This window comes from Chrysochloris asiatica, unplaced genomic scaffold (genome assembly GCF_000296735.1).
Source record: "Chrysochloris asiatica unplaced genomic scaffold, ChrAsi1.0 scaffold00019, whole genome shotgun sequence".
NCBI classification, from domain to species: Eukaryota; Metazoa; Chordata; class Mammalia; order Afrosoricida; family Chrysochloridae; genus Chrysochloris; species Chrysochloris asiatica.
Window position 1 is genome coordinate 21706824 of NW_006408537.1, and position 15434 is coordinate 21722257.

The following is a 15434-nucleotide window of genomic DNA, read 5'->3' on the forward strand; positions in this document are numbered from 1 at the left end:
ATCTTGGCTGAAAGCAGAAAATACCAGAAGGATGTTTACCTATGCTTTATTGACTACACGAAGGCTTTCGATTGTGTGGATCTTGACAAGCTATGGACAACATTGTGAAGTATGAGTATTCCAGAACAGTTAATTGTACTTCTGAGAAATCTGTACCTGGACCAAGAAGCAATTGTTCAAACAGAGCATGGGAACACTGAATGTTTTAAATTGGGAAAGGTATGCGACACGTTTGTATTCTTTCACCATAATTATTCAGAGAAAAAGAGCAAGACCCCCAAAGAGATGGATTGTCCAGGTGGCGGCATCAATGGACTCAAGTGTGGCAAGAGTAGTGAGGTTGGCCCAGGATTGGGCAGTGTTTCAGTTTGCTGTGCATATGGTCGCTATGAGTTGGTGCCGAATCAATGGCACCTAACAACAACAACCACAATTAAAGTACTTAGATGTTGAGACTGTTTGAGAGGTTGTAGATATTGTTCTGAAATGCTTCATCTAAGTATTCTGTATTTTGCACTTCTAGTAAAGCATATGTCTCCATTTTTATATTTGTGTAAGACTTTTACATCATTTGTAAAACATTTTCTTTTTTTATTTTTTCTAAATACTTGCAAAGCAGATATCTAAGGTTGTTTAATTTTTAAATGCTAGTATCCTGTTTCTGATTCACTTGAAGGTTGAAGAAAAAGGTAAATATAGTATTTTGTCTTTCACATTTAGAATCCTTGAAAATCTGCCAAATTAATGACATTACAAATTTATATCACACAGTATAAGCAATTCCTTACTGTACGAAAGTAAAAGATATTTTTAAGGTAGAATTAATGTATCATTAAAGAGTCCAGGTGTGGTGCTGTGGGTTAATGTGCTGAACTGCAAGTTTGGTTTGGACTGAAAAATTGGTGTTTCACGTTCACCAGCCGCTTCTTGGAAACCCCATATCTCATCGCTAGGAGTCGAAACTGATTCAAGGACACTTAACAACAGCAAGGGTTTGTTTGTTTGTTTAAATTAGTAAAGCAGACTTCTCTTATAGATCTAATAAGAAATAAAAACTGTAGGTAGGCAATATTCAAAATGAAAAAAAAATTTTTCTTAAAACTTACAAGACAGTATTACATGCTATCATATATTAACACAATGGAAATATAAACAAAATGGATAAATCCCTGGGAGAATAGCCACTACCAAAATTAATTCAAGACGTGAATAGCCTGGTGGGACTGTTATTGCAAAAGCTTATCATGTTGAAGAATTTTAGAGTAAAGAAAGTTTTTAAAGATTATAAGATAAAAGCTATCATAGGTGAAAACAATGATGCTCAAAATTTTTATGGCAACCTGAGAACATCTCCTTCATTAGCTTTGGAAATCGGAAAGACATGGGTCATAATTGGAAAGACATGGATGATTCCCATTTAGTGGCAATTTTTTTTTTTTTTTAAACTCTGTATGTTTGTATATACTTGACTTTGTCTTCTCGAGGTGTACTTTGAAATTTTCTGCTCAGCTCTTTTACTTCCTCATTTATTCTAGTGCCTTAGCTTCTCTATGCCCAAGAGTGCATTTCAGAGTTTCTTCTGACAACTACTTTTGTTTTTCTCTCTTTCCTGTATTTTAAGTGATTTTGCTTTATTCTAGTATTATGTTCTGGATGCCATCCCAAACTCTGGTCTTCGGTCATTAGCGGCTAATGCATTAAATATATTTTTGATAGTCTCTAAATTCAGGTGTTTGCATGTGGCAATATAGGATAAGCACTGGACTGCTAGCCACAAGACTGGTAGTTCAGATCAACCAGTCACTCCTTGGAAACCCTATACAGGGTCACTATAGTCAGAACCGACTCAACTGCACTTAACAACGACAACAACTAATTCAGGTGGGCTATATTCAATGTCATATTTTAGCTCTCATGGACTTGTTTTATTTTTCTAAAGCTTCAGCCTTAACTTGCATATCAGCAATTGATGCCCCTGGTCTGTCTTTCTCTTTCTATTCCTCAGATATTTGTTGTTGTTGTTGTTGTTAGGAGGCACTGAGTTGGTACCGAATCATAGAGACCCTATGTACAACAAAACAAAACAGTGCCTGGTCCTGGGCTAACCTCACAATTGTCGCCACACTTGATCCCATTGATGCTGCCACTTTGTCAATCCATCTCACTGGAGGTCTTCCTCTTTTTCTCAGACCCTCCACCTTACCAAACATGATATCCTTCTCTAATGAGTGGTCCCTCCTGACAATAAGTCTGAAGTATGAGAGATGAAGTCTGTCCATCCTGGCCTCCAAGGAGCACTCTGGCTATACTTCTTCCAACACACATCTGTTTGTTCTTTTGGCAGCTCATGGTGCTTTCATATTCTCCTCCAACACCATAACTCAAGTGCATCAATTCTTCTACCATATTCCTTATTCACTCAGGTGTAGTCAGTTTAATTCCTTTGTATTACACCTTGTGAGTTCCATGTGTATAGTTACCTTTCATGTATTTTAAAAAAGATGTTTGCAATGAATAAGTTGTTGGTCCTGCAAATTTCTATCATGCGGTCTCCAGGATACTTTCTGTCACCAAAGCCATATTTTCTAATGCTGATCCCTCCTCTTTAGCTCTAATGTTTACATTCTAATCACCAGTAATTATCAATGTATCTTGATAACATGTTTGACTAGTGATCATAAGCATTTCTTCATGTTTGTGGATCATCTGAATGTCTTCTTTGGTGAAGTCTCTTTGCCCATTTTTTTTATTGGATTAATTCTTTTTTTAAAAAAATGTTTTATTGTGAATTATGTGATATTTTACATGGGAAAGCATTAGCTTTACATTCATCCTATCGTATATATATCGTTTCGTTGCCATGGTTACAATCCCCTCCATGCATCATCAACCAACCAGAAGCCTGCCCCCTGGTCATCAGCATACCACAGCCCCTCTCCCTCTCTGGGTCTAGAGTTCCCAGCCACTCCATCTCTCCATGTCATCATGTCTGCCTCCATGACTGGCGTTACTGTTTCTCTGGGTAAGATCCCATACTCTGCTTTTCTCCCTTGATGGTCCCAGGGTCCTCTGCTCCTGGACTGCAAAGCCAACCACTCTCCTCCTTTTGCTACAAAATGTCTACCTTTACATTTCCAACCCTCAGTCAGTCCTGATAGTAATTATTCACTATTGTACCACGTGAGTGCTATCACCATCTCCTTTCATCAGCCCCACCCAGACAGATTAGATACTACTCAGTAGAGATTCTACCTTCCTCTGTGCCCTCTGGATCTAGGCTCCCTCTTGAAAGCTTGTAAGCCAGTCACTTCTTGCCTTTGTAGAGCCCCCCACACCCCATTTTGGGTAGCCAATGTCCAAGTTGCCTATCCCTGTCTACCATGTGTATTGAGGGATGGGAATAATCCTTGCTATAAAGATTTATTCCCTCCTTTGAGCTACTGCATCCATAGGTGTAGGTCAAGTTCATCAAATTATATCATATTACTCTTTTTTTCCCTCTTCTTTCTTCTTCTAGTTGAGTTCTGATCGTCCAGCCATTGAAGCCAGGTCAAATGGGTATTATCTGTAAGTGTGGGTGTTCTTATGCCCTCTCTTCTTATCAGCTGACCGCTACATTCTCTACTCTAGTCCTGGCTATGTCACTGACTCTGGGCCCAAGAGTCCCCAGGTCTTGCAAACTGCTGGTTAACCAGGTCTCCACTGGGTTCACAGGAGTCTATTGAATGTGGTTGGACTTAGGACAAGAAGTGAGAGACCTCCTACTTTGTTTTTCTTTTCCATTGGGTTTACTTGTTTTGGGTCTCTTTCCTTTTTACATGAAATAGGTGATTAGTCTTTCCAGTATTAAAAGAATATTGTTGAAACCTGGATTGCAACTATAATATGTATGTATAGATTGCTTTGAGCACTGTTGACATATTCACAATGTTAATTCTTCCCATCTATGAGCATGGTATATTCTTCCATTTTTATCAGTCTCTTTTGGTTCCTTGTAGTTGTGTTTTGTAATTTTCTTTGTATAGGTCTTTTGTTTCTCTGGTTAGATTTATTCCTAAGTATTTTATATTTTGGATGGCTATGCTAATGGTATTGTTTTCCTTATTTCCTTTCTAGAACTCTCCTTAGTAGTAGTATAAATGAATACAATTGATCTTTAAATGTAGATTTTGTATCATGCTCCTTTACTGAATCTTTCAATGAGTTATAATGATTTTCTTGCCTAGTCTTTGGGATTTTCTAAGTATAGGACCATATCACCTTCAAATAGAGTTTTACTTTTCTTTGCCAATTTGCATGCCTTTAATTTCCCTTTCTTATTTTATAACTCTGGCTTTTCTTATCTTTATGGGCAGCATTGGGCTGTGGTACTCTTTTTGAAGCATTTTCAGTTTTTCATCAACTTCTCTCTCACAGTCTCTAGTTCAAAAGGTTTATGTTGCTTCTTATTGTTTTCCTAATTAGTTAGTTTTAGAAACATTTTCTAGTGCCTAGAAATCTTTTCTATTGTCTTTAGGAATTTGGAGTGAATATATATGTGAGAATGAGAGGTATAAACAATGTACAGTTTACCAACCTACATTCCTTTTCAAATTTTGAAATATGGGTCAGCAATACTCATCAGCTTTGAAACAAGACTTGGTTGGGGGTTGGTAAGGCAGGTAGGCCAACATGAGGATACCAGTAAGACTCACATTAGAAATGATGAATTCTGGGGGCCTGGCTATCACAGAAATCAAGAATATATACAAAATCATTGAATAAAGAGAAGCTCTAAGACTAGAGGTCACTAAACAGGTGCGAAAATATGGGCCTGTTAATAGAAAGAGATTCAGAATTTGAGTTTTAAAATGGAAAATACAGAATATGAATAATACTGAGAGTATTCAAGACTCATCATGTGGAATTTAGGTTATGTTATAGAAGAGATAGAAACATACTGAACCCTGTGGATGCTAATGTGATATGTATGGAAAATAACAGTTTACTGGAAAGTTGCTGTATAGGAAAGTTGTATTTTTAAAAAGTTTATTTGCATCATTACCCAAAAGCAAACTCTTAGCCTTTGAGTTGATTCCAACTCACAGTAACCTACAGGACAAAATCAATCTGCTCCACGGTGTTTCTGAGGCTGTAAATCCTTGTGACAGCAGATTAACTCATCTTTGTCCCACAGAGTGGTTGGTGGGTTCAAACTACCAACCTTTTGATTAGCAGCCCAATGCTTACTCCACTGTGCCACAGGATTCCTTATTTGCTTATTTACAGCTTTACAAATATGAGGTATCATTGTTTCATTACTAAGAACGTTTCAGTTTTATACTAATGATAATGAAGCAAAAACTTTTATCTTTTTCTCAGTATCATAGATTTGTCAGAATCATCATACAAGGTTAGTTTGTGATTTAATATACATCCACTCTTGAGATTCAGACACCTAACCTCCACACTTGAAGTATGTATGAATATATTCACTAGGCACATATGAATATATTCACCTGACCGTAGGGGATTGCTTCATTAATTACATTACATTTCCTCAAACGTTGTGACCATATTATTGTCATTAGGTACATTAAATATATTGAAATAAATTATTTGTACTTCAATTTGCTTTAGAGCTAAATTGAGTACCTGCAAGTTCTAAAGTAATGAATTATAAAGAGAGCAAATTAAAAGTCTTACATCCAGACAGTGAAAATCTTATTCTTATTTCTATAAAATTTCAGTATCTTCAGCACTGAAGATCTAAAGTTCTAAGTCACTTTTACATTGTTTGATATAAGCCTAGATTGATAGAAGAATAACTTTGCTATCACATACACAGTTGAGATGAGACAAACCCTTGGGGGAAACTAAAAGGTGAATTAGAAAATGTAACTGGTCTTCAAAAATTGTATGGAAGCATTATCTCTGAAATTCAAACAGGGATCAGCACAGAAAATCCAAAATGAGTGAAGTAGGCAGTTTACAGGTATTTAAACCTGCTTTTGTTGTCATATGCCATCATATGTATTCCGACTCATAGTGTCCCTGTACAGGGTTTCTGAGGAGAGCTAGTGAGTTTAAACTACCAACCATGTGGTTCATAGCCCAGTGCTTATCCTACAGAGCCACCGAATCAGACTCATGGTGACCTCATGTACAATAGAATAAAATGTTTCCCAGTCTTTGTCCATTTCATCATCAGTGGTCCATGCAGCCACTGTGAATTTTGAATGCCTTTCAAGCTGGGGTTTCAATTTCCAGCACTAAATTGAGTTCTGGTGTAGTTCTATAGGGTAAGCACTGAACTAATAACTACAAGATCGACAGTTCAAACCCACCAGCTGCTCTTTGGAAATCCTCTATAGGTTCATTGTGAATCAGAACCAACTTGAGGATGCTTGAGGACACTTAAGGACACTTAAGAACAAATGAGTCAATATTCTGCTATGATCCTAGGGTTTTCATGCGCTAATTTTTAGAAGTAGATTATCATGGGGTTTTTTTCCCAAGTCTATCATGATCTGGAAGCTCCAGTGATAACTGTTCACCATGGCTAACACTGGTGCCTATTTGAAATACTGGTGACATAGCTTCACACAAGCCACCACAGTATGATAGGGTCAGAAATTAGTGATGGGTTTAAACCTTAACTCAGGAAAAAAGTTGGTATGTCTCAAGCATAGAAGGAATCACAATTTGTGAATAGTTACTAAATTATGCCTGATGCAAAAGTAGTTATAAGAGTATTCAACAAATCTATGATTTTTGTCATACTGAAAATTATCATCTTTGTAAGCATAGATTTAAGTACTAAGTCTATTTAAATAGCTCCCATATGTTATCTCATCATTGCCACAACTGGTAAAATAAGCATGATAAACATGGTAAGATTCTTTTACTGTTATTTAAAGAATGGGAAAGCTAAGGTAACATCTGGTGAATTGAGCAGATTCAACAAATAATATGAATAATTTGGGCCCCCAAATAGAGATTATAACAAAATACCCTGCTCTATAAAGCAGTGGAGTCAAGTGGGGGTGGTAGGGTAAGGTTGTGTTTTATTATTGCTGTTTTTGTTTTTTAAAAAATTTTTTGTTGTTGTTCATTTGTTTTTGCCCTTTATTTTGCTATGTTTCCATTTTTGGGAATAGTTAATTTTGAGACTTACAAAGAAAGAAATTACTTTTGTTGCTGGTTCTATTTTACATAGGATTCCTTCAACATTTATTTATACAAGGAATCTGTTTCAGTTGTAAAATAAGAAGTAGCTTTTACAAAAATGAAGCTGCAGACCTTTTGCAGACAAGTGACAAATATCTAGTAGTGGGCATATTCACAGTGATTCAAAATCATGAAGAATAACATATCTATGAAATCATGGCTGATTAGCTTTTCAAACTGATTTGATTAGAACACACATTGCAGTATAATACCACAGAAGCAATGCATTAAGTCCTTTAAAATACATGTTGTTCTTTTACTAGGCTTTCAGCCAAACTTAATTTTATAATTTCCTATGATAACTTGAACATCACACTTCTATAAAGTGAAAGTAGTGGTTGGTTATTTTTCCATTTGGAAGGATGTTGGATTTGCTAATGTAACCCGGACGACAACTCAGATAAAACAGCAAAAAAAGGACAGAAAGATTTTAGCCAAGATAATTATGCAAGGTGTTAGTAACTTAAATTAAACTAGAGGAAAGACCATTCCCATAATTATGTCACAAGAACAAATTCAAGTAAAGCAGTGATTTTAGTCTCCCCAGAGTTTAAATTTACAATCAGAGTTTTCCTCCTAAAAATACTGAATGCGTAGATGGAATCCAAGCATATTTTTGTTCTATCATAGACACTGTGCACACCATAAAGACTATAAGATTTCTGATTTCTACAAATTATTACTTTGTCACAAAGGTGAAGTAGATACTTGAAATAAAAAGTAATAAATTGGCAACTAACAATTCTGTGAAGGAGAAATTAATTCCCTTATATTTACTGTGAGTCTTTTATTTTTATTTCACAGAGCATCTGTACAACCACCACTGCATTTTTGCACTTTTTCTTCCTGGCTTCATTTTGTTGGGTTTTGACTGAGGCGTGGCAGTCATATATGGCTGTAACTGGAAAAATTAGGACACGACTTATAAGGAAACGCTTTTTGTGCCTTGGATGGGGTAAGCATATTAATATACCCTTTCATGGACTTGTTAAAATAACTTTGAACACTTATATTATGAATTAATAGAGAATGATTATACTCAGTCTACTTTCCTTTGTCTCTAATCTAATCTATGAAAGTAGAAATATGTTTTTGAATATTCACTGTTATGAGGAACTTTAAAAAGGAGTAAATATTGAATGACCACAGCACTCACTGAACAATCACATGGTATAAGATGAGACTAAAGATTTCTACAGCTGGAAAAGAAAATTATTCACAGTCAATAAGTTTTGAAAATGGAAAATGCCCTAATACATTTAGGGTCCAAAGCCTGATGGTCTCTAAGCGTGTATTTCTCCCATTCTAAGTGACTTTAACACAATTAAAGACTACAGACATTCACGTAGAAGTGAGAGAGCCATGTAAATAATAAATGAAATCTTACCCCTGGGGTCCTCAAAAGGGAAAAATAGCATTACTGTCAGACTCAGAAATAAGTAAACTTTTGCCTGTCTTTATTATGAAAATTTTCTCTTAAGTTGCCTATAAATTGGACATTTTAAAGATGTATACATTACATAGGACTAATTCTAACAATTGTTATTGCTACAATTGTTGTTGAGTGTCATCCAGTCACTTCTAACTCATAGTGACTCTGTGTAAGGTTTTCAAGGAGTGGCTGGTAGATTTGAACCTCCAACCTTAGGGATAGCAGTCCAGTGCTTATCCTATAGTACCACACCAGGATAGCTTAATTGATTTAAGAAATTAGAAATCCCCAGCTATTTTGTCGTGTTTACCTTTGAGTTTTAAACATTAGGGAATTTGAGAATTTTAACATTAATAACAAATACCTATCAATCACACTGTAAAAGGCTATACAATATCTCTATGAGTCAAAACCGACAAGACAGCATTTAACAACAATATATTTGGAGTTCTGGAATGGTGCTGTGGGATAAACACTGGGCGTCTGACTGCAAGGTCAGTGGTTCAAACCTACCAGGCACTCCTCAGAAACCATATGAGTCAGAACTGACTCAACCACACTTAATAATAACAGCAACCTAATGTATTAGAAGACCAAAGAGTAGAATGCTACAGAGAACCTGAGAAATTGCAAATAAATGTACATATTACAATACCAGAGTAATTCATCCTATATGAGAGAATCATGAGCACTTAAAGATTATTCATCATGTTTCAGCAAGGATCTGTTATGGTTAAATAATGTACAAGGAGCCCTGGTGTGATGCTGTGGGTTAATGTGCAGGACTGCAAGGTAGTTTGAACAACAAGGTCAGCAGTTCAAGCTCACCAGCCACTCCTTGGAAACCCTATACAGGGTCACTATGAATCAGAACTGACTCAATGGCACTAACAACAACAATCTTTGTATAGGCAAATGAGAAAGCATTTTAGACAAAATTAGAGAAGGCGTTCTACTCAGGCTTTCATGAAACTTTGTCAATGTTCCATGCCAAAGGTTTTTAAAAACTGAGTTTATAATGAATCAGAGAGACATTTTCTCATGCATTAGTATCATAGATTAAGAAAATATATACTGCAGATAAATGAACATTTTTGGAGTTAAAGTATAAAGAATAGTAATTTATCGAATTGATACCTATATTACCTAACATTATTATTAAGGATCTTGAGGACAGCACTCACAGCTACTATCCAAATTCACAAAAAGTACTAGAATAGGAACAAGAAGAAGCTAAATTGATGATTCAGGAGTATCAGAAAGTCTGTGAGAGGGTAAAAGAGTGATATATGCATGTGTGTATGTACATATATAGTTATGGTTAAGTGCTGTCGAGTCAGTTCTGACTCAAACATACCTTGTGTTTCACAGTCCAGCACGGATACTACAATGCCAGGAAAGTCTCCTTTCCATACAATTATATCCAAATTGTATGGCAAGAGGACTATTACTGACCTTTTCATTGTGATTCAGAGCCCTGAACTGGTGCTGTAAGATAAGCACTGGAAACCTTATACAGAGTCCCTGTGGGTTGGAACCAACTCGACGACACTTAACAACAACAACCACTATCTACAAAGTTGACAAAATCTACCAACCACTCTCAGAAACCCTATTAAAAAAAAGGTTTCTGTGAGTCAGAACTAACTGGATAGCACACAAAACCAGCAGTTATGATTTAGGAGAGATTTCTTGTTTTAATGTACATGTTCCAACATGAATAAGAGTTAAAAATAGAGAGAATTGCAAGTATGTGTTCAGAAATATGGTATGTCCATTCTGAAATGCTTTCCATAGGTCTTGTCATGAAATCTTATGACGAAGACAATGTCTGTCACTAAACAAGGTGCTCAGAGTAAAGAGATTAGCAGGAAGGAGGGAAAATGGTAGGATGGAAAAAGATGGGAGAGATGGAATGCTGAAAGGAGATTAGATTGTGGACTTTATAGTGTGAAAATGCAAGCATGTAAAGAAGGTTTAATTGAGGCTTTAAAAAGTTTAAACAACATAGACTACCCTGAGCCCTGTTTGCCAAAACATATGCAGGCCAATTGACGTTGAATGAACTAACTGTAATTCCCATAAACATAAACTAAAAGATGTAAATGGGTAGAATTGGGACAAGTATGGAGGTTATTGAATCGAAAGAGGGACTCTGCAATGTGTGGAGTTGTATATACCTAAACAGCCAGGAAGAGAAACTTGCATATATCTGACCTTCTTTCAGGATTTTTACAGCAGGATAACCAGGATATCCAAAAACCAATCCTTTAGAACCTATTAATCCCAATCCTACATTCTTGTTATTGTAATAAATCATGAAGCAAGAGTTAACTGATAAGCTTTATTTTCTTTCCTATCTTGCTGTAAGGTACAGCTTTATGTGGATCAATATATGCTTGACTAAATGTTCCACTCCTGTGATATTCCATCACATCATAACATCCATTTTTTACCTTTCTGATTTTAAAACTATAAATTTGCTTTATGACAGTGTAAACCCATGGGGGGGGGGGAATGACTTAAAAGATATACTAAATCTCTGTAATTAGTTTCGTTTAAGCCCGTGTCAAACGTGGTGGTAACCTAGCAACACCAGAGAAGTGCACTGAGTTTAAAACCCAGCTGTTGCTTTCATATTTTTGTACTTGAAATGAGTGTTGTAATGGAAACATACTTTGTGAAGTGATTCATCCAAAGGTAGTCTATCTCAGTATGCACCATGGTTATACTGAATGTAAACTGTGATAATACTTTTCTTGCAGGTTTACCAGCATTAGTAGTGGCCACATCAGTAGGCTTCACCAGGACGAAAGGATATGGCACTGATCACTAGTAAGTCCATCCACAGTGATAAATCATGGTTTTAATAAGCAGATCATCAAATAGGCTTCCTTAGTCTTGGTTGACCCTTTCGGCAGTTTGCATTCTGTCAATGCGTCATTAACAATGGAACAATGGTAGAAATTGCATTTGTGGGGAATAAGGTGGGGTAGTGCAAATGTGCAAAGGTTAGGAAATAAGCAGATTCCTTGTTTCAATTTTGCATTTCCTCAAAAGATCAGTACATTTAAATGTTTACTTTTGATGTTCTAGCACAAGTATTTTTTTTTTTTTTTTCAGCAAAACAGGATAAATCTTGGCATACTTACCTTTAAATTAAGATCGCAATTGGAGCTTCCAATTTCATTAATGACAATGTGTATTGGCATCAAGCAAATTTTGTCATTTAGTTCAAGTTTTATTGCTTTGTCACAATAATATATTCTGAAAATAATAGATCAAGTAAATCAATAGATTCCACACTAGAATATGCCTGAGCTATGGAAGAAATTAGAATGGACAGAAAGGATATGGAAGGCATTAGCCCATCTTAATCATAGCTATAATATTGATAAATTATGATGGGATTACTATGTAAATTTAATATTTCATATTTAAAACAATGAATTTTCATACTCTGTTTCATCTCCTTTTTCATGTTGAGGAAGCAATTGAGAATAGGGAAAGGAGTGTGATTTTATTGCAGAAGTAAGTTTTAAAGTGTCATGGTAGTTCTTTACATGAGGATCAAAGTGGTCATCACTGCTAGTTAGGTATCCTGGTGGGTCCTATGAAATTAAGAACGTGCAAAGAGGCATTATTTCACCTGACCATCCAAAAGAAACTTCCAAGGGATGTAAAGAACTCATTTCATTACAGCACTTGCCTTCCTTATGCAATCTGATTTTTATGTTTTTAATTTGGTAACGTACATTATACACTAGTAAGTGGTTATTACAGTATTATTATCTTTAAGTTGGAGTCCTGGTGTGGTGTTGCAGGATAAACAAGGTTCAAACTCATCAGCTGCTCTTTGAGAACCCTACACAAGGTCGCTATGAGTAGGAACCAACTCGATGGCAATTAACAACAACAACAACACAATGAGTAATACATATCAACCTCAAAATTAGCTTAAAAAATACAGTGGGAATTTAACACCAAACTAAAGTGTTCTACCAGACAGACTTTCTCACCAGGTATTTTATAAAAAATGGATATTAAGTTGTCTATTCCAAAGTGGAATAGCAGTGGTAGTATTTAATCTATTTCTATAGCAAGGAGTAATAATGAAATGCAGACTTTGAACACACACACACACACGTATTCTGTTTGTATATGGTAAACAGAATATATATAGTACTAGAATAAATGACTAAATTAAGATGTAATTTACACAGAGTAACATTCACTCTAGTGTATAATTCTGTGAGTACTAATAAATTCTTACAGTGATACAACTGCATATGGAACAGTTATTGCTTATTATTAATTTTAAGGGAAACATACAGATTATGTGAGCTGGTAAGAAATATTAAAAGTATTAAAGGTCAAAAATAGGTAAATGAAATGATGGGTGACTTCTTTCACCAATCATATTGACTTCTTGAATGATACATGTACAAATGTATCACCCAACATGGTCTCCAGTACCAAGCCCCATGTCCTGTCACTTCCCTATGCTGTGAAAGAATGAATGTTGTTGTTAAGTGTCGTAGAGTAGATTCCGACCAATAGCGAACCTGTATAGGAGAGTTTCTGAGGAGCAGCTGGTGAGCTTGAACCACTGACCTATCTTGCAGTTCAAATGGTATTTCAGTCTGGCGTACTAACCCACAGCGCTACACCAGTCTCAGAAAGAATGAAAGCTTTTGTCTAAATGAGTTACCACATCTCTATATCTCTATGTGACTTCAGTAATTGAAATAAATGCTGCGGTACTTATTTTTATACAAAATCTTGTCTTTAGTGGATTTTCTTAGTAGTCTGACAAAAAAAATAAAACTTTAAGAAAATAAGCATGTAAAATGTAAATTATCCATTTCCTGCAATGATGGCTTTTAAACCATTTTCTTCCAATATCTCAATAGCCTCAAGAAAGGGTAGGTAAATGGCACATCTAAGACTCTAAAAACATGCTGTTCTTGCTTAAAAGGATATTTGAAAAATTCCATAATGGTTATAAAGCAAAATTTTACAAAACTTAATAGTCACCTTTGTACTAAAAGTAAAGATAGAAATCTCACTGCAAGAATGCTTTGTCTAAAATGTTTTAACTACTTGAAAGTAAGTAACAAAAATTTCTTTTCAGTGAGAGCTATATCATTGCTTACTCATGAAATTCTCTAATTCTAGGCTTCTCTACTTGCAAGGTTTTTTAATTTTGTTTTTGTTTCTAATGAAGAAATCTGTGAAATGTGCCAAAGTTCCAAGACTAAATGCATAATATATGGTATTTGTAACTTATTTGAGTGATTTAGCACTTATCACTAATTTTTGTTAGCTTTTATCTAACATTATTTTCAGCTGCTGGCTCTCTCTTGAAGGAGGACTACTCTACGCTTTTGTTGGACCTGCAGCCGCTGTTGTTCTGGTAAACATCAAAATCAACATATTTTGTTTTCTTAGCAAAGAGAGACTTTTCAATTAGAGTAAAAATGTTGGTGGTGTTGCATAGAAATTTTAAAGTTCAATGAATTATCAGTTTGATTTGAATATCATTTCAGTCCTTCTTTATTACTCTAAAGTATTCCTATTTTGAATTGTGAAGAATATTAAACTTGGGAGTGTGGGATTTCTCATATAGTAATTTCCAATTTATGAAAAAGTTTGAGTAAGTTTGTATAAATTCTCTCCCTGTAATGTATAGAATTGGCATTTGTTATCATTTCACATTTATGTATTGTAAAGGAGTAAGTAAAAAAGGATTGCTACTAGAATTTCAGTTCATACATGCACAACATTATTCTGAACAAAATGTATTTGAGTATATTGTCAATCAGTGGGTGGCTGCAGACAAATTCTGTCAACAATACTTTTGTCTTAGTGTTATAAGGGTATTTTCAAAACAAAAGGTCTAAGCAAAACAATGGCTTTTGAGGCACTCTACTGGGCCAGTTAAATTCAAGGTAGAGAGGTCAGTTCAAAAGGTGATGATGACGGGTTTTGGGGATTCCAAAAGTGTAATCTTTTGATAGATTTTCTCAAAGGACATGGGACGGTTATGAGGACCTAGTATGAAGAAATGTTAAGGAAATCGACAACTACATTGGTGAGAAGACCAGGAAAGTTGTGCCACGGAATTCTTTTCCCATTACTTTAGTGCACCTGCTCATTCTTCTAGGGTAGCAGGGGCTGACCTAGGAGAATGTCATTAGGAAAGCTTACCCCAGCTACCCTACAGTCCTGATATTGCCCCTCCAGACTTCTTTTAGTTCTCCAAATTCAAATAAAACTCCAAAGGAACATTAGTTGAGTCCCTCAAATGTGCCCAAACTGCCATTTTGATGTAAATCAAGGAGCCAAGAGGTCTTTAGGGTAGGTTTAGAAGATGGAACATTGCCTTCAGAAATGTGTAAACCTAGATGGAGGAGATGCCAAGAAACAGTTGCTTCTCATTTTGATATTTTTGTTTAATAAAGGATTCTATGATTTTATAGCAATACTTTCTGACTTGCCCTTGTATACAATCTGTGTAGCTGTTAATAGATAAATCTCTTAAGGTTTTTACTACCAAATGCCTATAAAGGAGACTGCCCTGTGCTGTATAAGATGTTTAGCAGTATCACGGGCATAATATTTAAACTTTTCTGCTCAGCCACAAAGGTAATTTCTTAACATTTTAAATTATAGTAACATGCTTTTTTTAAATCAATTTGCCTTTGACACACTCTGAATTTATTGATTATAAATCTTCCCTGTCCAATACATTTTTGAATAAGGAAGAAATAAATGATCTGAGTAAAATGCA

At 35.5% G+C, this 15434-nt stretch overlaps 1 protein-coding gene across 1 annotated transcript in view; it reads left to right on the top strand.

Moving 5' to 3' along the window:
* Window positions 1–15434, top strand: part of BAI3 (brain-specific angiogenesis inhibitor 3) — a 1099520-nt gene that overhangs the window by 1004578 nt on the left and 79508 nt on the right. The window contains exons 20-22 of the mRNA XM_006835746.1: window positions 8014–8164; window positions 11407–11476; window positions 13991–14057. Coding sequence (XP_006835809.1) covers window positions 8014–8164; window positions 11407–11476; window positions 13991–14057 — 288 coding nt within the window. The remainder of the gene's footprint in view (window positions 1–8013; window positions 8165–11406; window positions 11477–13990; window positions 14058–15434) is intronic.